At 43.9% G+C, this 23,411-nt stretch overlaps 1 protein-coding gene across 1 annotated transcript; it reads left to right on the top strand.

Annotated features, from left to right (window-relative positions):
* On the top strand, positions 1-22,456 carry LOC142483367 (intraflagellar transport protein 81 homolog). The gene is made up of 7 exons (XM_075583453.1): positions 1-72; positions 2,187-2,282; positions 3,033-3,179; positions 14,529-14,678; positions 18,548-18,676; positions 20,277-20,366; positions 22,295-22,456. Exons 1-7 carry the CDS (start codon positions 1-3, stop codon positions 22,439-22,441), a joined length of 831 nt encoding a protein of 276 aa, XP_075439568.1. The 3' UTR covers positions 22,442-22,456.
* The last annotated feature ends 955 nt before the right edge of the window (positions 22,457-23,411 follow it).

Raw genomic sequence — 23,411 nt, 5'->3', positions numbered from 1 at the left:
ATGCATTCCCTGCAGAAAGTGGTCACGGAGCCAGCAATGGGCCAGTCTGATCTCAGTGAGCTTGAAGCCAAGGTATACTCTAAATCTGTGGGTTTTTTTTAACCGTTTTTTGGTTAAGGAACCCTATAACAATATTTAGACATTCTGGGGAACCTCAGCCCTCTCTATAATAGCACATTGTGAGGGCCCCAACCCTCTCTAATAGTGTGTCTGAGATCAGATGCATTGTAAGGAACCCCAACCCTCTCTAATAGTGTGTCTGAGATCAGATACATTGTAAGGAACCCCAACCCTCTCTAATAGCGCGTTTGTGATCAGATGCATTGTAAGGAACCCCAACCCTCTCTAATAGCGCGTCTGAGATCAGATGCATTGTAAGGAACCCCAACCCTCTCTAATAGCGCGTCTGAGATCAGATGCATTGTAAGGAACCCCAATCCTCTCTAATAGCGCGTCTGAGATCAGATGCATTGTAAGGAACCCCAACCCTCTCTAATAGCACGTCTGAGATCAGATGCATTGTAAGGAACCCCAACCCTCTCTAATAGCGCATTTGTGATCAGATGCATTGTAAGGAACCCCAACACTCTCTAATAGTGGGTCTGAGATCAGATGCATTGTAAGGAACCCCAACACTCTAATAGTGTGTCTGAGATCAGATGCATTGTAAGGAACCCCAACCCTCTCTAATAGCACGTCTGAGATCAGATGCATTGTAAGGAACCCCAACCCTCTAATAGCGCGTCTGAGATCAGATGCATTGTAAGGAACCCCAACCCTCTCTAATAGCACGTCTGAGATCAGATGCATTGTAAGGAACCCCAACCCTCTCTAATAGCGCATTTGTGATCAGATGCATTGTAAGGAACCCCAACACTCTCTAATAGTGTGTCTGAGATCAGATGCATTGTAAGGAACCCCAACCCTCTCTAATAGCACGTCTGAGATCAGATGCATTGTAAGGAACCCCAACCCTCTCTAATAGCGTGTCTGAGATCAGATGCATTGTAAGGAACCCCAACCCTCTCTAATAGCACGTCTGAGATCAGATGCATTGTAAGGAACCCCAACCCTCTCATAGCACATTTGTGATCAGATGCATTGTAAGGAACCCCAACCCTCTCTAATAGCGTGTCTGAGATCAGATGCATTGTAAGGAACCCCAACCCTCTCTAATAGTGCGTCTGAGATCAGATGCATTGTAAGGAACCCTGACCCTCTCTAATAGCGCGTCTGAGGTCAGATGCATTGTAAATTCTTCTATATTTGGTACAATTTGCAAATGACCTGAATATTGCAGGGACCCTTTAGGGACGCCCGGGGAACCCCTGTTGAAAAACACCTGTGTAAATAGATATGTATGAGATTACCCTGTACCTAACTACAGTGATGTTTACACAATATACTAAAAATAAGGGTGGGCAAAAGTTTGACCAGTTTATTTACAGAAAAGGAATCCGGGGGTGAGCAATTTGTCAGGTTTTGGCTTAAATTTCCCAATGGATTTGAAAAGTCAACTTTTGCGAAGTTTGGATTTTGAATCTAGGATGTGTCTATCCCTAATTAAAGGCCATGTATCTGTAGTAGTATTATGTAGCTATCTATGTCAAAACATATCATTACTTAACCCCATCACGGTCGTCACTGACCGTGATGGGGTTAAACCTTCCATTTCTTAGGGGACACTCCCTACCACCATAAACATATGAATTGATACTCGTTCCTAATGAGTAAGGGAAGTGGCTTGTTTAGTGGGTTAAATGTAGATCATTGACATAAAATGTCTGAATTGTTCAAAATCATGTACAAGTATTGTAAAATATATTTTCTAAACAAGTCTTTGACTGAGCCACTGATTGAGCCACCTGTGCTGAATCGTGATATCCTTAAAATCTGACCTGTTGGTGGCTCTTGAGGACTGGATTTGGCTCCTACTCCTGCACTAGGTGCTGTATGATTACTTGCGTTCAATCTCATGAGGCTGACAGCGGCCAGGCTGATAAATGGATGGGCGTCTCCCTCCACTTTAGTTTCTGGCATCCGGGTCCTGCGTGCGTCATGGTGCGGGGAGGTCCAGTGGTGCTGTAAGGGTTATGGGTGAATCTTTCTCAGGAGAAGGATTTGTATGGATGAAAACGCGTTTTGCTCGCTGTGGGGCAATCATTTCATTGTGTTTGCACTTCTAGATCCATGAAGTTAACGCACAAATTAATCAGCTCATAGAAAAGAGAATGAGGAGGAATGATCCAATGGACGACAAATTATCTCTGTTCCGACAGCAGGTTCGTGATTTAAAAAAACTGCATTTCCGCGGCGTATCCACCCTCTCTTACTCTCTCCCCCTTCTCACCCTCCCCCACCCTCTCTTACTCTCTCCCCCTTCTCACCCTCCCCCACCCTAATTCCTCCCTCTTTCCTCACTTAGGCCGCGTTTATAGTGCCGGCAACAGCGACGCAATGTCGCATCAAAACATGCATTGACGCCACTGCGTGCGCTTATAGTAGGAGCGACGTGTCTCCATCGCCGGCACTATAAGCGAGGCCTAAATCCCTCCCCATCCCCATCCTCTCTAAGAATTTGACTTGTCGTGTTATGGGGGGGGGGGGGGGGGAAGGGGATGTGCCCTCTGAGTCCGGCCCTGCTTCTGTGAAGATGGAGCCACGCGGCACTGACGTAGAAGTTGGGCCCAACTTCTGGAGCTGACTAGTACATTAGCGGGGGGAGGGGCGGGGGCGGCTGATCATTAGCATGGCGCTTGGCCCCGCACTCCCACCTTCCAGCGACGGACAGCTGTGCCTCCCCACGCTCTCGGGGGTGGGGGGGGTGCAATTGCACGGGTTAGCAGCAGCATAGTTACACCACTATTGCCTTTTAGAACTTGGCTTCGGAAGCACCAAAACATGCTTTTATTCAAACTTGAATGCTCATTTAATTGTAACATGTAATCCGCGTGCACGCGTGCGCGTATTTAACTGTTTACATATGTTTGCACGTTGTTAAATACACGTCTGCGCATGCAATGTTGTCACAGGCGGCCATCATTGCTCGAAAGAAAGAAACAAAAGCCGAAGAACTGCAGGAGGCAAAAGAAGAGCTGGTGGGCTTAGGAAAAGAGCGAGAACACAAATCCAGCCAGGCCCGAGATGTCGATGGCGCCGAGGTTTTAAAAGGGGACGAGGTAAGAACCCACGCGGAGAAGTCGTGCAAGCTTTTCTCTGCTTTGAAGGCCACCGGCGGTGAAAGGGTTAATATTATTTGCGTACTTCAGCTTAATTGCGGGTAATCTCCGGAATTTCTTTTCGGTTTGTTTTTTCAGCATTTACAGTGAGCATATTTATTTTTAAACTGTGCTGCGCTAATTTGGGGCGTGTACGTGAGACCGCCGTGCCGTAGAAATGTCCCCTTTTGTTTCATTCTGATCACATCCAGCAGTGTGTGTGTTTGTTACAGAATATTAATACAAAATCGTCTTTTGAGGGAATTCTTAAAAATGGCCACCACCGGGAATTTTCACAATTTAATAATTCGGCACCAATCCCTGAGAAATGACCGGATTCTCACCTTGTTTAGTTAAAACGTATTCACCTTTTACCTTGCTAGCGGGTGCACTGCACAAGCAGGGTTTGGACCTTCCAGCATTGCCCCCATGTGATCCCTCGTGGAACCATCACATGCTCATGGCATGGACAGAAGAGAAGTCTTCCTCTTCCACTTAGATCAAGAGCAAGAAAAGAGCAAAACTGTTATGTTATCAGGGACATCAAGAGGTTAATTAGCCTCTCGCCCATGCACTGACCCTTATTCAGTATCCAGTGTTGGGGTTTCTCCATGGCAGGGAAGCCTCTGAGTTCCAATCACCACAGAGGCTTCCCTGCTACGGAGAAGCTGCTTCCCTGCTACGGAGAAGCTGCTTCCCTGCTACGGAGAAGCTGCTTCCCTGCTATGGAGAAGAGCTTCCCTGCTATGGGAAGCTGCTTCCCTGCTACGGAGAAGCTGCTTCCCTGCTACGGAGAAGCTGCTTCCCTGCTACGGGGAAGCTGCTTCCCTGCTACGGAGAAGCTGCTTCCCTGCTACGGAGAAGCTGCTTCCCTGCTACGGAGAAGCTGCTTCCCTGCTACGGAGAAGCTGCTTCCCTGCTACGGAGAAGCTGCTTCCCTGCATGAACAGTAGTATTGAACAAGGGCTAATATGCATTATTTTTAATGGAAGTTGCCGTTGGGCTTTTAAAGTATGAAACTAGGGTTATCCACTGTACAGTATGCTTTAAGTTTAGACAGGCTGGAGATGCATAGAAGAAGTAACCAGGAAGATGGAATAGGAGGGGTCTCCCTGTCATCTCTCTAAAAGATCTCTCTATGGCGGGGTGGGCAACTCCAGTCCTCAAGGGCCACCAGCAGGTCAGATTTTAAGGATATCCCTGCTTCAGCACAGGTGGTGCAGTCGAAGACTGAGCTGAGACCTGTGCTGAAGCAGGGATATCCCTAATACCTGGCCTTTTGCTGGCTCTTGAGGACTAGAGTTGGCCGCCCCTGCTCTCGGGTGAACATTTGGATAATACCAGTTGCAGTAACCTCCATTCACTTGAGTGGAAGTGTATGCATCATTAACTGTGTGTTACCCAGCGTCTCATCCTATTAAAGACAGGTCTATAAGATGTTGCAGGGTTTTAGCTGCACGGAAAGTGGCCTCAGTCAGCGCTCCTGAATAAAGAGGAGTATTGCTACTTTCCTTGTTTGGATGCTTGGTAACCCTGTATAAAACATGTCCAAGTCTGTACCCTGTATAAAACATGTCCAGGTCTGTACCCTGTATAAAACATGTCCAGGTCTGTACCCTGTATAAAACATGTCCAAGTCTGTGGCCGTGTATTTTATTGCTAATGCAATGTACTGTATGACACGGGCTGTACAGCTCTGAGGCCAATTAATGTGCTAGGAAGGGCCAGCAAGATGTACCAAAATCAGATTTATCAGCAGTCACGGAAGTGGTTTGAGAGAAACCAGAGATCATGATTATGATGGCGGATACACTGACTCAGAATAATGAAGATGACTTCAGATCTTTAGCTGTATTGGCGACTAAAGCTAATGTGTACGATACAGACTGTAAGGCCAGTGGTAAGAAATAAATACATAGTGACTGCTCTGAAAGCTTTTATTAGAAGAGAAGATGCCATGTTCGTGACCATGTTAAAGCTGGGAGCTCTTGTGCATGTCTTGAAACTAATAAATGTTCTATTTCCATGCTTGTAAATCTATATCAGGCATTGTTCTGTGGTGTAAGTTGATGTGGTGGAAACTTAGCAGCGATTCACAGCACGTTGCTATAACGAGGGAAAAACTTGAGCACGTTTCGCTCTATTAAATTTCTTCAAACCCATAAAACTGTATCAGGGAGTTAGCAATGAGATCAAATAATAGTTGACAATATTATGAAGAGCAACCGCTTTAGGCTTTCAATATGCAGAGAGCCACAGGGGGGTTACATTTTCTACTGATCTAGCAGAGATGAGGAGGGCAAGTCTAGGCCTAGCACAATAATTACTCTGATGCCGTGTTGACGTTGACGTTGGATGTTGTAGAAGAACGACGGTATAAAAAGCAATGCCCGCACCATGTGTGAGGCTGCCAGAGAAGCCAGCTACATATTTGCTGAACGATGGGGAATATGATGGCACAGCCCCACAAACTCCGTTACGTGACATTAACCAAAGTTACCGTCCCATTTGGTCATCTATTTAGAAAGGAGAGGTATACAGGGATATACCAAATAAGTAAACATGGGGAGGATGTTTGATCCAGGGAGTCAGGAAGGAATGTATTCCCCCCCCCCCCACCCTCACCCCTCTTATCAGATATCATTAGATAATGTCACTGGGGTTTTTTCTTTGCCGTCCTCTGGACCAATATACCAAGTACAAATATAGGATAAGTACTGGTATCTGTCATCTAAATTTAGCATAGGTTGAACTTGATGGGCATATGTCTTTTTTTCAACCTCATCTTGGTTACATAGTTACATACAGTAGTTACATAGTAACTATGCCGAGAGATTAGCAAAGCTGTACAAACTGCATTTGTACATTTAAGTGTCTTCCCCCCTCCCCCGAAAAATAAATAAGCGAGATTGCTCACAAACTATTTCGCCAGGCCCACGTGGGCTTATGAGGTCACTAAATATCGCCAGACAGGGAGCGAGACACGGTGTGTCTGCCCTATTTATATTCTCGGTGTTAAGCGACTAGCGATTTTGAGAGGATAAATTCAACTGCAATGCACATTTACATAATGGCGGCGAATCGTCTGCGAACCCTGACTGACTCGTGGATTTTTTTTTTTTTTGTTACTAAAAAAGGGCCCATTTCACCTGGCTCGTTATCCATCGGGTTTTCGGTGAAAATGTAATGTTTTTTTTAAACTTTTTAATGTTTCCTTTTTGAAGATGTTTTAATGGACACACTTTTCCTTTATTTATTTCTTTTTTAATTTATTTTTAAAGCCATATAATCAAAAGGCGCGTTTATAATCTACTGTATTAAGTAGTTTTTTTTTTAACATAGTAATTTAAGTTGAAAAAAAGATTATACAAGTGAAATATACAAAAGGAGTATGTATTTATATTGATCCAGAGGAAGGCAAAAAAAAACTCTAGTTCAATGTTTGCTCATTTAAATATCTTTTTGGCAATATGCAGTCTTAAATTGGGGATCCATATTGGATATAGACTGGAAAGAAAATATAACAGGACACATGATCTATATACAAAGTAATAGCTCAGAGACACGTACTGGGCACTGCACCTCTCAATTAACAATGTGACTATTAGTAGACTAGGGATAGTTTAAATAGTTCCAGGAATAAATTATCCATCACAGCCAGTTGGAATGGGGGTCTCCAAGAATTAAGGATTTGCCTTGCAGTAAATGAAACGGACGTCACGAATAAAAGGTTACAACCCCCACTAGGTTTCATAATCTCTGGTAATGAAGGATAAAAGATGAAATACTGCGGTGACGTATGTTTTTTTTCTCCAGGTGTTTCGTTTGCAGATATAAAGGATCCTTACAAACGCAAACGGATTTTCTTCCTAAAATATGTAGGTGATGAAGCGTTAAAAAAAAAAAAAAAAAAAATACTGTATATAGCGCTTGCCCAGGGTTGACATTGTACATCGACAGATAATAGAGAGAGTGGTGACTTATCAATGGGACTTCATGCTCTTGTAGTGTAAAGTACTTCACTTGATTAATAGTGTTGCATTTTTCATGGTCACTCTGACCCTTGAATTAGTTTAAAATTAAATGGAGTTAGGTATTTACTTTCATCTAGAGTTCAAGTGAAGGTGCAAATAAGTAAATTAAATCCAGCGCAGTGCTCAATTTGTGAATAAAAGCACTCACAACTGGTCCGTGGGTGTCGGTTGATCACAATAGCAGTTTTCAGATGGTGTTAACTGCACATTGAAATCATTTCCCCGTCTGTTTAAGCGAAATGAGTGTCGTAAGGGCACACTAGCCACTCTGGAGTAACCCGGAAATCGCCGCGTTCAGCCACAGATGTCCCGCACAGCTCCTCATGTCGATGTTGTCCTTGCCGAAGTGGGTACTTCCGCGTCTGCGTGCGCACCACGGTGCGGTGTCCCAGAGGCGTCTGGCTGGCTAGCAAATTTGTACGGTGTCCTCCAAGTGGCGAAAACCCTATGCGTTTCGCCTTCGCTTATCGGCTTTCTCAGGGTGAGGAAGATCACCCCAGATGCATCAAGAAAGAAATCAAATGACCTAGATACATTAAGTTTTTACGTGGGCTCTGTGGAACTTCATCAAGAGTGGCGGTTTTATGAGAATCCATAAAATAAGTAAAAAAAACTAAATGTTTACATTTTTAATGCAAAAGGACTAGGCAGCTGTAAAACAGGCTTCCACCGTCCATCTTCATTCACCAATTGATCTCATTCGAAAGGTTCCCATCCATTGTTACTTACGGCCAAGGTCAACATCCTCTTCATCGTCTTATAGTTAGTTCTATTCCATTTATTTTGACACATTTGTTGAACATCACTTTACTCCTGCTGAGGTTTGTATGGAGACTCGCTTTCTTTTTCGCTTCGATGAGCTCTCTGATTTGTTGCCTGAGGTTTCCTGGACTTCTGGCAAAAATAACAATGTCATATGCAAATCGTAGGTGATTCAAGTGTTCACTGCTGATTTTTATGCCTTTTTCGTCCCAATTCAAGATCTTGAACAATTCAAGTGTTGAAGTGAAAAGTTTTGGTGACACGGTGTCTCCCTGCCGCACTCCCTTGCTGATCCTCGTGACATGGTGTCTCCTTGCCGCACTCCCTCGCTAATCCTGGTGACGTGGTGTCTCCTTGTCGCACTCCCTTGCTGATCCTGGTGACACGGTGTATCCCTGTCGCACTCCCGTACTGATCCTGGTGACACAGTGTCTCCTTGTCGCACTCCCTCGCTGATCCTGGTGACAGTGTCTCCTTGTCACACTCCCTTGCTGATCCTGGTGACGTGGTGTCTCCCTGCCGCACTCCCTTGCTGATCCTGGTGACAGTGTCTCCTTGTCGCACTCCCTTGCTGATCCTTATGACATGGTGTCTCCTTGTCGCACTCCCTTGCTGATCCTTATGACATGGTGTCTCCTTGTCGCACTCCCTTGCTGATCCTGGTGACATGGTGTCTCCCTGCCGCACTCCCTTGCTGATCCTTGTGACACGGTGTCTCCCTGCCGCACTCCCTTGCTGATCCTGGTGACACGGTGTCTCCCTGCCGCACTCCCTTGCTGATCCTGGTGACACGGTGTCTCCCTGTCGCACTCCCTCGCTGATCCTGGTGACACGGTGTCTCCCTGTCGCACTCCCTTGCTGATCCTGGTGACACGGTGTCTCCCTGTCGCACTCCCTTGCTGATCCTGGTGACACGGTGTCTCCCTGTCGCACTCCCTTGCTGATCCTGGTGACATGGTGTCTCCCTGTCGCACTCCCTTGCTGATCCTGGTGACACGGTGTCTCCCTGTCGCACTCCCTTGCTGATCCTGGTGACACGGTGTCTCCCTGTCGCACTCCCTCGCTGATCCTGGTGACACGGTGTCTCCCTGTCGCACTCCCTTGCTGATCCTGGTGACATGGTGTCTCCCTGCCACACTCCCTTGCTGATCCTGGTGACACGGTGTCTCCCTGCCGCACTCCCTCACAGATCCTGGTGACACGGTGTCTCCCTACCGCACTCCCTTGCTGATCCTGGTGACACGGTGTCTCCCTGCCGCACTCCCTTGCTGATTCTGGTGACACGGTGTCTCCCTGCTGCACTCCCTTGCTGATCCTGGTGACACGGTGTCTCCCTGCCGCACTCCCTTGCTGATCCTGGTGACACGGTGTCTCCCTGCCGCACTCCCTTGCTGATCCTGGTGACACGGTGTCTCCCTGCCGCACTCCCTTGCTGATCCTGGTGACACGGTGTCTCCCTGCCGCACTCCCTTGCTGATCCCTGTGACACAGTGTCTCCCTGTCGCACTCCCTTGCAGGTCCACAGCTTGCTTGTATCTTCGTGTAATCTATTGGTTGATATGGCATTCTAGTAAATGTTCCTTATAACATCAATGTACGCTTCTTCAACACTTTGTCTTCTTCAGGCATTTAAAACCACTGCGGTGTATACAGAATCAAATAGTTTTTCCTAATGTTGGAATCCTAAGCTGAGTGGTAGATCGTATGTATTACTTTAGGAACTTACTACTTGTATGCCTTGGATGTGGTCCATTGTGTTGTATCCACTGGGAAATGTTGCTTGTTCTCTGGGCGGGGAGAAGTCATTGGTCTATTTCAGCCAATTAGTGAGTATCTTTGTAAAAGTCTGGCAACTGATTGGTCTGTAGTTCTTGAGGTCTTCTTTGTCTCCTTTCTTGTGGAAGAGGATATCTGTCATGTTGTGAAATGTTCCTGTTCTTCAAGCAGCTTGTATAAAGTTTTGCAAGTATTTTCTCAACTTGCCCAATTTATTTCCAGATTTCAATTGTAATTCCATCTTCCCAGGGAGCCTTTCCATTCTTCATGAATTGTATTGCCTTTGCCAGGTCTTGTAGAAGGACGTATAGTACATTGATGGTCACTTCTTGCTCTTCCACTGCTGAATTATGCCCTGTGTTCTGTGTTCTCGTACAATTTCATGTAGAACTCTTCAAGATAAGTGTGCAGCCTTTTATTGTTCGTCCATTGTCTTGTTTGAGTGCAATGATTAGCTTCTTCCCAATCATGTCACTGCTTTGTCTTATGTAAGCTTTTGTTATCTTCAATAGTCTTCTTCACCATCTCACAGTTAAATGTCCTTACATCTTCAGTTTGTGTTTGTCTTGCACAGCTCTGCATATTCAGTTCTTGCGTTTTGGGATGGCTTCATTTCTTGTCATCGGCCCATAACTGCGTTGTCTCTTCTGGTATTTTCTTATCCTGTTTTTTGTTGCCGATTCCTAAGGGCACCTCATGCATTTCGAACAACCCGAAGCGATTATTCAGCTCTGGTTGAAATTCTGTGCTGTTATTCTTGAGGTTCTTGATGTTGATTGATTTTGTCTTCTGTTTATGCAGTTTTCTTCTTTCCATCTTTGCAGTCAGATGTAATTTGCAGCGACCCAATCGCTGATCACTACTTGTGTCAAAACTGTTAAGGAGCGTGCAGTCTTCAATCGCGCGTTTCTTGTTAGCTAGGCTGTAGTCCATTTTATTCTTGATTCCATTAGATCCATTCATTGTCAATATACTCTACAATATACACACTAAATTGTGTTATTCCATAAAACATTTATACGCGGGAGTGTGTGTTTATATATTGTAAAAGTACTGAACCTAGATTTAGAAATCACCCAGTAGCACCTGCTATGCCGGCAATAATAGAACAGCCACAGACTGTAGGTTTCTTATGCGAAAATGGTAAATGCTGCAGAAACGCGTGGATGGTTTGTAGTTAATTTTTTGGAGACGGGAAGGTTTAACACAAATGTAAACCCATTTGCAGTCAGAGGGGCCAGCGACGTTCGCAAAGCGTTGCAGGCTCCCTTAAAGTGGTTGTGAAATTGCAAATCAAGCCTGACGAGGATTGTTTGTATGTGACAGCTGGGAAGCAGTCCTGCTCGGAAGATTCCCATGCCTTTTATATGTTCTACGGCGGATCTTTCCGTGAGATGTAGCAGAACTGGAACTGTTCCAATAACCCTTTCAATGCCAAAGGGATTTCGGAAACGTTGGGGCAGGAGGGGGAGGAAATATTGTATAAATAGAAAGGCACAGAGCCTTCCTATAGAAGCCAGAATCATGCGAAATGTACATCAACAATAGAAGTCCTTCGTTTGTGTTGGCTTACACGTTGTGCCGTAACTCCTTAAGTGCCCTAATGCAGTGCGTCATTGACCGTTGCTAATTTTTATGGGGTGGAACGCACCCCACACTGGAGGCCCGCCAGTCCCGGTCCCATCCGGCCCAGCTGCTGGAACGGAAAATTGATCACGTAAAAGCTCCGAAGAGCAGTCACGTGATGTGACAGTGCCAAGGTGGTCCGTGGTCACGGACGTGGTACGAGTCTCCGGCACAGAGTTGGGTTAAGATATCTGGATATCCATTGATACTTACCAATTTCATTTGGGTGATATAAACCTTTAAAAAATGTATGTGTGTGTGTGTGTGTGTGTGTATATATATATATATATATATATATATATATATATATATATATATATATATATATATATATATATATATATATATACCCACACCACGCTATATACATGCATACATACCCAAAACACACTATACATGCGTGTATATGTATGTGCGCGCGTGCATACACATACATACTGCTGAATGGTCAAGTACCTGTTTCAATTGTAAGCTTTAAAGTCCTTTATAAGAATGCTCGTTAAACACTGGATGTAAAAACTCCTATATCATTCATGTTTTTCATGTGAAGAAGTATTTTTTGTAAACTTTTCTATTTTATTTTCCCTACAAAACAAACAAACCTTTTGCTTACCACCTTCACATCTAGAGGGGCCAAATTCTGCATTTCCCATGTTAACAGCAATGCATTTCAGGTCTCTCGAGTCGTAAAGAGGGGTTACGATGAAAAGGCACCCCTGCCTTCTCACACGGCAGTGTCGCATGCATTAGGCCAGGTCCCCGCTGGGTACTGCAGTGCCCGCTGTGGCAGACGCTGCGGGGACAAGAGCCCTCCCCTCAATGGGGCCGGGCCCGCTGCGAGGGGCGGCCGCCGTGCGCCCAGTTTTTCCGGAACACCTGAAAATGGAGATGGCCACAGGCAATGGAGCGCTGGGCCACGCCCCCCGACGATTCAGCCAGTGAGGGCGAACCTGCTGGGTGACATCATGGCCGCTCCCCCGTCACGCCCCCCCCCCACCCCCGTCTTTCCCCCTGCAACTCCTTGCAGACCGGGGAACTTAGCTGCACGTGCCGCCAGCCTCGCGTTGCGCGTGCAGCGGAGGCACTGGGGCTGCAGCCTTACAAAGCCTATACAATGAATACATTTTAGATGTATTATTTGGACGGTTTATTCACAATGGCAGCAACATCCATTTGTTCCATAAGAATTAGGCTTCTATTGTCTTTCGGGTCACGTCCTAACATTTATCTCTTTCAGTGTCAGACTGTATTCTATTGCCAAGCGAGGCCCAGCTTGCATAGAGCACATTCAGTCACTTTCAGGTTTCTCCTTTCATCCGAAATGTTTAGAGCGATTGACTTCAAAAATAGTTCTGGAGTATAGCAAGAATTAAAAAAAGAAGTTGGCTTAGCCACGGCAAAGGATGTCAGATGGAGAGGTTAGATTTTATTTTGGGCATTCTGCCCGGGACACTTTTAATAGAACGTACAGTTATTCCAGGGGGTATGAGGCTTTGAAATAATGTAATGCCTAGATTACTAAATAAATCAAAAACACATTCTGTTCATTTCTGTAAGTAGGCAATCTTGTTGCAGACCTCTACATATCCTCATGCTATATAAAACAATTCTTCCAGGTCTTTGCAATATCATGAATGGTGCTGTGTTAATGGGTTGTAGTCCACTCAAATACTCTAGGTCAGGGCTGGCCAACGCCAGTCCTCAAGGGTCACCAACAGGTCAGGTTTTAAGGATGTCCCTGCTTCAGCACAGATGGCTTAGTCAACGACCTGAGGACTGGAGTTGGCCACAAGGTATAGAACACCTACAGGCATTTATTTGTAACTGTAACCAGCCCGTAGTTGAATCCTTGCACTGTTACCTGTTGGACAGACCAGGGAAGATACTCATGAGCATAAACTTTATATTATTTCTGCATGCCTTGTTCTGTATTGCATCTTCCTACCCATCGATCTTGCAGAAAGGAAGCCACGTGAGAATGAGATCAGCAAAGTGGTTTTTTTTTTTTTTTTACAATATCAAATATTCCTACAACAGAATGGCTACACACACACACACACACACACACACACACACACACACACACACACACACACACACACACACACACACACACACACACACACACACACACACACACACACACACACACACACACACACACACACACACACCTATATGTGATATGTTGTTATCCAGGTTTATTGCAGATGGTCTTGAGCATTACAGAGCAACCTGCAATCCCGGGTTTCAAGATGTTTCTAACCCTTAATTAAAGGAACCCGTAGTTCACCCAATAATTCCCAATAACTTTTTAACCCCGTCTTAATTTTTCTTTTTTACATGGATGAGGAAGCAGGGGTTCCCTGGCTTTGAGGGACCCCCTGGTTTCGGAGATACTTGCCGCTAAAGTTAGCGCAAGGGCCATTTCCTCCATGGGGAAACATAATGGCGCTTTAAATCTCCCGTATCACGAGGGCCACTAAGAATCCACAGCGGATGCTTCCTGTTGGCACGCTGGGGCTTAATATACAGGGAAATACGGGCGGCACCTTTCCCAGAAAGTATCGTGGGAATCGGAGAGGGCCTGAAATGGACGCGGTTCAGCTTCTGGGACCCCCTGCTTTCCATTCATGTGAAAAACACAATGTGGGGTGGGGGTGGGTAAGGGGGGCGAACATCTCCTTTAATTATCTTAGATCTAATTATTACTTGGCTTGCTTAGGTACATTACGTTTTGCCCTGGCCTGTCTAGTCTGCCTATTTCTTTTATAACTTCTATTTTATTGACAATTTAGGGAGTTTAATTGGGGGATATAGGAAAAAAGGAAGAGGGAATATAGGTACATTGAGAAAATACAAAGTCATGTAAGAGTAAGTTTTATACCTGTCAAAAGATCATTTTTACACAAATACAGCTTTACGGGGTTATTAGTGACCTCGTAGACTCTCGCTCATCGCAATGTGAACGAAGGTCTGAGCAGAGGGATCTGTTTTTATTATTTATACGTGTGGCTGTAATGCCTTTGTTGCCGGTCACTCTTAACGTGCCGCGTTCCCGGTATAGGAGCAATGCATTGTGTTCCCGCTAACATGGCGTCTTGTATTGCAGTTTAAACGTTACGTGAGCAAGCTTCGTTGGAAGAGCACCGTGTTTAAGAAAAAACGCCAAGAACTGGCTGAGCTTAGCGCTGAATATGGCGTCCTGCAGAGAACCGAAGCAATCCTAAAGCAACGCCACGACAGCATGCAGCAACAGCTGGTAATTCCCACACGGCACATCCATTACATGAGCAGTCATCAATACACAGGCTCTTTCTAGGAACCAGGACCTATCCTGCCCAATCCCACCTGCGTGTGCCCCCCTGAAACACAAAGCAATGGCAGAAAAGAGATTAATGATGCTCTCATCTTAATTGTAATACAATAAAACATTTCAGTGCTGTCCTAGATTAATCACTGAACCGTTTATTTTTATTTTCTGACGTTTAAGGCTGGTGGGCCTCAACTCCAGTCTTCAAGTTCCCCCACCGCACAGCACGTCAGGTTTTCAGGATATCCCTGCTTCAGCACAAGTGGCTCAATCAGAGGCTCAGTCGAAGACAGTACCACCTGTGGTGAAGCAGGGACTTATTGAGCCACCTGTGCTGACGCAGGGATATCCTCAAAACCTGACCTGTTGGGGGGGGGGGGGGCTTGAGGACTGGAGTTGAGCACCCCTGGTTTAAGGCATGGATAGGGTCTGGCCTTTGTAGTGACCGGTTTAAATATCAATATCACACTTTTGTCCTGGGCACTAAAATTTAGATTTTTTCACAAAGCAGACATTAAGAGATATACATCTTATATTCAAGTGTGTGTGGCAACATGTCACATGGCGCTAACGAGATTTGCCTAATATTACACCAGTTACAAGTGCCCCAGGCTGGATTTGAGTACCACAAGCATGTGTATGCAGGTATACTAATTTAACCACTATACCACCCCACTTCCTTCAGGGGGGCGCTGTGCCTGCAGAATTCTTTGTACAAAGCTACAGCCTCTGCATCAAAGTAGTACTGCTCTTATACTGGCTGAACCAATGATGTTTCCTGCCATGAGAGGTGCCCACACTTTTGTGTCCGTGGCTAGCTGCTTTGTGCTTTTCCAAATTGATTGAATGTGATCATATGTGGTAGTGGGAACCATGAATAACCTACTTTTGAAAGCATTGAAGCTACAGAAGAAGATTTTAAGTGGTATTGTGCATGTTTTGTGATGCAGGGTTCTGCTGTAACGTACAGTATAATGCTCTTTAGTGGACCAACGAATTTGTAGATGATGTTGAGCTCCAGCTTTTGATGCTTCACAAGCATAGTCTTCAGTTGTACTGCAGCAGAAACCTTTATATGTACTTTATAAGTACTTTATCCTGGACTGTAGAAAATTGGAAGAAGATTGGGAGACTTCTGAAGCCTCAAAGTTTGTGTACGATATCATCTTCAAGGAATTCTCAAGATTGTATTGTATGTCTTTATTTATATAGCGCCATAAATGTACATAGCGCTTCACAGTGGTAATACATGTTGTAATCATATAAATAACAAATAATATAAATAACAGGTCATGGGAATAAGTGCTTCAGACATAAAAGTAACATTAAGGAAGAGGAGTCCCTACTCAAGATGGTCTAAAGCTATTCAAACCTGCATATGTTGGTAATAGAAGCTAAAGTTGTTGCCAGAAAGTAGTCAAACCGGCATCTTATTGTGTGCGTGCGTGCGCGCGTGTGTGTGTGTGTGCGCGCGCGCGCGTCTGTTATAAACTCCCATGAAAGAAGTTGATGATGTGAGATTGTGAGGTAAACGTTGGAGCATCATGAACACTCAAATTGTAAAGAGCTCTACATAGAGAATTATTGCCCAGTAAGTTTTGGAGTGGGTTAGACAAAGTGCATCACTCAAAAGTTGAAAAGAAGCCAAACAGATCTTAAAATACTGTTTTCGAGTTGATGGATCTGCTTTGCCCATTAAGGGCTGCAGACACGGGCTCTATATAAATTACATGCTGCCTAGCAGTTGGCTCAGTTTATACTGTGTTACTATTTTAAATGCAGGATCAGTGCAGAGCTGCAATAGTATCTGTGTCTTTGTTACCCTTACTACATCAATAAGGAAAATCGTTGCCTTTCTCTTCATAAAGAAGCAATCCAAGCCTTCAAACTCTTTCATTTTGATATAGGATTTAAGCAGTGAGTCTCTGGAGCAGAACCCCATTAATTTCAGCTCTGGGTACCCCTTGCTTCCAGATATACTTACCTCCGAATTAGGTGCCCGTAGCCGCTCTCCTCGGGTGCCAGGGTGCAAAACATGTCCTCTGGTTTAAAGCTCTCAGATCCTGCGGGCCAATTAGAAGCCGTGATGTCATCGGTACGGCTTCCTATTGGCCCATATGACACAGGAGCTTTAAACTTTAAAGCCCTGCTTGCTTGGCCAGAGTGGCTACCGGCACCTACTTCGGGGGTAAGTAGCTCTGAAAGTAGGGGTCCCCGCAGCTGAAATTAATGGTGTTTTGCTCCAGAGACCCTCTTCTTCAATGCTTTATAATAAACAAAAAATATATATATTTGGCAGCTTGGATTGCTCCTTTAATAATCTGCATCTCCGAAGAAATTTAGAATTGCTGTTGATTTTCTAGCTTTGTCTAGTGTTGTTGTCTAGCTGAATTAGAATAACCTTTAAAAATGCACGTTTCGTATTATCCCTGCTTGAAAATGGCAAGTCTAAAAACTACCTCTGATGCCAAAGATTTTATATGATGCTTGTACGATGTTCTTTTCTGATTTACACCTCATTTTAATTAGATTGTTTCAGAGACTAATACAATATCTATTTTTGATCAAACTCTGCACCTTGATTCTTTTACTTGTTTTTTTTTTTGCTTACATAAACATATTTCTTACACAAAACGATGTGACTTTAATCTGTTAAAGCAAAGAGGAAAGTATTGAGAGGCAACATAATACGGGTGATGTATCAAGGCAAATTTTCAGGAAAAATTAGCGCAAGCTGTGTAATGTTTCATCTCTATTTAGAATGGGATGCATCAAACCGTGCGTCTCCGTGCGGCACCTTCTAATCTTGTAATTGCGTCCAAAAATATCTGACCGGCCTGAGATGGTGTAAACTGGCCGACAATTTACGTCAGATTTAGGAAATACTTTCAGATGTAGGAAATACAAGCAGGAAATGGAGTAATGCGTCAAACCCAACTTCTATTTGCACCTTTTTTTACCTTGATGCATCATGACGATTGTTTCTCTGAGCAAACAACTTTGGCCATTGCTTGGGGCTTATTTGGCGCAGAGAAATCTTATTTTAAACCTGCACTCGTGCGTGCCTCTGTACTAACCAAAATGTGTCCCTCTGCGCCATCAGCGGCAAAAAGGAGTTTTGTTTTTATTTGTTTTTGTGGTGCACAAAATTGGACTGTTGGGTGTGCAGATGTTAATAATATATACTTTAAAAGAATGTTTTGTGCACCATAAACAGTAGAAAGTGCATCAAAATCATCCACCATGTTCAACTTGGCGTAAACTTTAAGAAGTCTGTTAATAGGTTTAGCGCAGAATTATGGTGCGATGTGTCAACCCAAAAATGTTTCATTATAGGCTAAGAAAATGTATTCTTTTCACAGTATGGCTATTATAAATTATTAGTGTAACATTATTTATATTTGTTAATTGAAATTGTATCAATCGGGTATTCAACATGACTCGATGCATCCAAATGAATGTCAAACAAAATATGATGCGCCTATGTATGATGCGCCCTATGTATGATGCGCCCTATGTATTATGCGTTCCATGTATGATGCGTCCTATGTATGATGCGTCCTATGTATGATGCATACGTAGCACATTTATGGCGGTTTGTACTGTTTTTTAGCATTTCAATTTTGACACATACAGCACAATGTTAAATATGATCTTAGTACTGTACATAGACTCACTGTTTCACTGGCCATTTCATTTACTTCCTCCCTCCCAATGCCCCCAGCATGCGGTGGCAGGGAGCTTTATTTCTGCTGTTACCGATCTCTTCTCTCACTGTGTTTCCGTGCTGAATGTGATGTGCTTCTTTCTTTTGACAGCAAACGATAGAACAGAAGAGGGGTATTTCAGGTTACAGTGACACACAGGAAGAGATCGAGAGAGTATCGTCTGTGAAGGGCGAGATGGATGAAATGAAAGGCCGCACTTTGGATGACATGTCGGAAATGGTGATTTTGTGTAACCGAGGCCCTCGTTCCCCTTTTGTTATTGTAATTTCTCCTCCAGCTGCTCAGCAAAGTAAACCTGCAATCACAGGGCTGCACTTGTGTTTGCACAAGTCATTTTAACCCCTGCAACTCACAATCGAACCGACTAATATATATAATCAAAAAATAATCTAAAATTATAATCAAAAAAATAAATGATATATATATATATATATATATATATATATATATATATATATATATGAACATACAGTAATATTTACAGTTGAGATATATATATATATATATATATATATATATATATATATATATATATATATATATATATATATATAACATTTATTTTTTTGATTATAATGTTTTTATGCCGTTTCAGTGGCATCTTTTAGTCTAAATGTTTAAACACACTGATTTTAAAAGAAGTCCTAGAAATCGCCATGTTCTGAAATCTGCGTTTTCTAAACACAGAGGTCTCAAACTCCGTCCTCAAGGGCCAGCAACAGGCCAGGTTTTCTGGATATCCCTGCTTCAGTCATTCTGACTGAGCCATGTGCTGAAGCTGGGATATCCTGAAATCCTGCCCTGTTGGCGGTCCCTGAGGTCTGGAGTTGGCCACTCCTGTTTTAAAAGATGGGGATTAGGAGTGTGAGTTGAAAATGTAGATGACTCTTTGGCAATATAAGGGTAAAAAGCAGTAAGGCACCGCAGAAGTTAGATGAGCAACTGATAAGGTCTGAAGCTACAAGGAAGATACTGTACATCAAAGCTAAATGTGTTGCACTGGTACAAACGCACTCCTAGATTTGCAAATTATACCATTTATTGTACCGTCTTTTTTCTGATTGAGTCATTTTTCGCATTTAAGCAAAGAGAGACCCCAAAAAAGGGTGCGTCCCCTTCCTGGGTTTAACCCTTTCCTGCCAGAGAGGCCTGCAACGCATTCGTTGCAGGCCTCTCTGGCAGAAAAGGGGTTAATCCTATTGATACAACACAAGGTGTAGTTCTGTTACCTAAGCCAGTGTTTTTCAACCAGGGTTCCCCGGGTAACCTTAAAGGGTTCCCTTCAATGTTCAGGTCATTTGCAAATTGTACCAAATATAGAAGAATTTACAATGCATCTGATCTCAGACGCGCTATTAGAGAGGGTTGGGGTTCCTTACAATGCACCTGATCTCAGACACGCTATTAGAGAGGGTTGGGGTTCCTTACAATGCATCTGATCTCAGACGCACTATTAGAGGGTTGGGGTTCCTTACAATGCATCTGATCTCGGACGCGCTATTAGAGGGTTGGGGTTCCTTACAATGTATCTGATCTCAGACGCGCTATTAGAGAGGGTTGGGGTTCCTTACAATGCATCTGATCTCAGACGCGCTATTAGAGAGGTTTGTGGTTCCTTACAATGCATCTGATCTCAGAGTTGCTGTTAGAGAGGGTTGGGTTTTCCTCTGAATTTCCACTGACCTAAGCATTGATAAAAGATATTGTGTGTCACCAAATTAAATAGTCATTCAAGAGGAGAAGAGATTGTAATTATGTTTTCATTACTATAACATTCTCACAAATATATATTATTATTCTTTTTGGTGTCCCGTGGCAGGTGAAGAAGTTGAATTCAATGATCGCAGATAAGAAGTCCGCGCTAGCCCCAGTTATCAAAGAGCTGAGACCCTTACGTCAGAAATGCCAGGTTGGTGCACACGCTTCGGAAGGGCTTCCTTGTATTTGCCTTGTTTTATTTCATTTTTGTATGTGGGACTCGCACACAATAAGAAGCCATGATCCCAATAAACGCACAATCTGGATCTTTTTAAAAAACTCTTTGACACAGCACGGCGCTCGCACGCGCGTTTCGCACTCCAGGCGGCTAGCTGTAACATCGCCATAGTGATGATAAATCGAATAATTCAAAGTATAACTGGCGTGCCTGACGATTGATCCCTTTGCATTACAAAGACCCATAGCTGGGTCTGGTCAAGGTCATTTGAAAGAAATCCCCTTCCTTTGTGCAAAGAAACGAATGCACTGCAGCATAGCTTTGTCAACACTCAATGCAATTTCTGGCCTCTGTGGTTTTGTAATTAAAGCACAGCAGATTTATGGGATATTTTTGGGACCGAACCAAATCTGCCTAAATCTACAAAACAGGCAAAAAATACATCGAGAACATTGTGCTTTTTGCAACGCCGGAAAGATTGAAGATGCATTTGGTCATCTCTTTACCTACACTTTCAGTCCATTAGACAAATTTGAATTACAATTGCTAACTCAATTTCATGCAGTTTGCTGAAAAAGCAAGTCGTCTTTTGGCTTCCCTTGTGTTCTGCACACCGTGTCTGGGAAGGATTATATACAGATGGGCAGTCATTGTGGAATGATGCACAGCAACGATGGACAAGAACATAGTGCAGGAGCGGCCAACTCCAGTCCTCAAGAGCCACCAACAGGTCAGGTTTTAAGGATATCCCTGCTTCAGCACAGGTGGCTCAATCAGTGGCTCAGTGAAAGACTGAGCCACTGATTGAGCCATCTGTGCTGAAGCTGGGACTGATTGAGCCACCTGTGCTGAAGCAAGGGTAGCCTCAAAACCTGACCTGCTGGTGGCCCCTCAGGACTGCTCCCCCAAGTCTATTTTAAAACATTCGCTAACGGGTTTTTCAAGCCAGTTAGACAGAGCTTTATAAAAATAATCTAAGCATCCGGTCCCGGAGATTTCGCATTCTTCGTTCTTTAACTTGCTGAGATAAGTAAAGTTATGTTGTACGTCGATTTAAGAACTTCTAGAGCTTCAGCTGTGAGCAGCGGTAATGTGCCCCTATTCCAGGGGTTTGGGTTTTATTCTCTCATTGGTATCACTCTGACTTGTCTGGCTGAGTTGTTAAAAAAAAAAAAATATATATATATATAATTTTAACTACTTTATTTTGTTTTGTAGATTATATTTCCATTACTATTTTTTTAAAGCTGTAAGGAAAGTGCCAAGACTGTTATTTTGCACCAGATTAGCCAACAACTTGCTGCCACCTTTATCGCCAGACCTATAAAACCCTCCCTGGTCTAGTCTGCTTAGCAGAGATCTGTCTTTAGGAAATAACCCCACGTCTTATTTTTATTTTAACAATATCACTTTTTTGTTCTCAAAAGGAGAGGACTTGTAGGCTGCACGTGCAATGTGTTGGGTAGTTTTTGATCTTTTCTACTATACATAGCAGGACCTTATTAGCCTTTTACTTATGAAGATTTATGGACAGACGACATGAAGAGATGCCCCAATGATGTGATATTTCTGAGCTTTGAGTTGTGGTTGAAGCATGCTGGAATGTCACAGTGCTAATGGAGTCTCAGTGCAGTGTGTGACACTACAATGTAGCCCTCTGCAGCACTGATGGCGTTTAAAAGCCATCGGTCTGCTTAAGGCATCGGACACTAATCCACTGCTAGTGATTCCCCTATGTGTGAAAGTGAAATGATACTCTCAGGTTTATGTAAGCAGCACACGCCATGCCAAAATGTCAGCTCCAAGCCCGTGACTGACAAGAACATGCATTCCTGTATTGCCACGTGCTAATGGATCGCCGCAGTGTTCACTTGCATGACTCTCTGCCCTTTTGACATTAGGAACTGACCCAGGAATATGATGAAAAGAAAGCCCAATATGACAGCTGTGCTGCCGGCCTGGAAAGTAACCGCTCAAAGTTAGAACAGGTGTGTGTGTGTGTGTGTGTGTTGTGCTTTGTGTATGTTGTGCTTGTGCGTGTTTATTGAAGGATGGTTTTCTATCTCCAGCATACCTGGGAGAACCCATCAGATTACAAAAGTGTGAGTGTGATTGATTGATTGATTGAGTGGGGCTGTGTGAAAGAGGAGAGGGTGAAGAGTGAGGGAGGAAGAGTAAGGCTTCGCTTATAGTGCCGGCGACATTGCCGTCGCGGCAAAACAAATGCATTGTTGCCGTCGCTTATATTGCACGCGACAGAGCAACAGCTACCAGAAATCTGGTAGTCACTTATATTTGATTTTTTCGGCGACGGTCTCCCCTTGTGGCCAATCGGGAGCTTCTCCGTGCCTTGGCCCTCCCCTTTTATGACGTCATCCAGAGACGTCGCCTAAACTTCCGAATACAACACGTCGCGACGGGTGACGTCAGCGGTCGCGTCACCGGCTGTATAAGCACAGCTTAAGAAAGGTGGGGGGAGTGTTAGGACGAGAGGGGGAAGTATGAGGAAGAGAGGGGAGACTGTGAGTGTGTGAGAGCAAGGTATGTGAGAGGAGGGGGGCTCGGAAGGTGGTTTACATGGGGACCCCGGTAAAAACAAAATGTTGTGTTTTGTTTAGGCGGCCCTTTCAAAATTTTCACAGGGGAGCCCAAAAAATGTAGTTACGCGGCTAGCCTTAAATAGCAAGATAGAGCATAAGAGACTTGAAGTTGCCAGGCACAAAAGTGTTAATTGTTACTATGCTGGGCCAGTTAAAGAGAAAGATAAGGTTGTTCTGTATTATTCTCCAGCCCTGTAGGATACACTGGCATTTAAAGTTGTCAATATTCACCCTGTGGTTCCAGCAAAGGGGCTATTTCCACTGCCATTTGCTTTGTTAAAAGTTGAATAGCAACAAGGAGCGCAGGAATGAATAACTCCCTGAACCTGACTCCCTTAAGTACATTTTAGCCATCTCGGGTCTATTTTAAACTTCACAAAAAAAGCTACATTTACTTCGCTTTTTAAAACGACTAATC

This window comes from Ascaphus truei, unplaced genomic scaffold, assembly GCF_040206685.1.
Source record: "Ascaphus truei isolate aAscTru1 unplaced genomic scaffold, aAscTru1.hap1 HAP1_SCAFFOLD_3237, whole genome shotgun sequence".
In the NCBI taxonomy this organism is placed as follows: Eukaryota; Metazoa; Chordata; class Amphibia; order Anura; family Ascaphidae; genus Ascaphus; species Ascaphus truei.
Note: the sequence above shows the minus strand (reverse complement) of the source record. Positions and strands in the feature narration are given on the sequence as shown.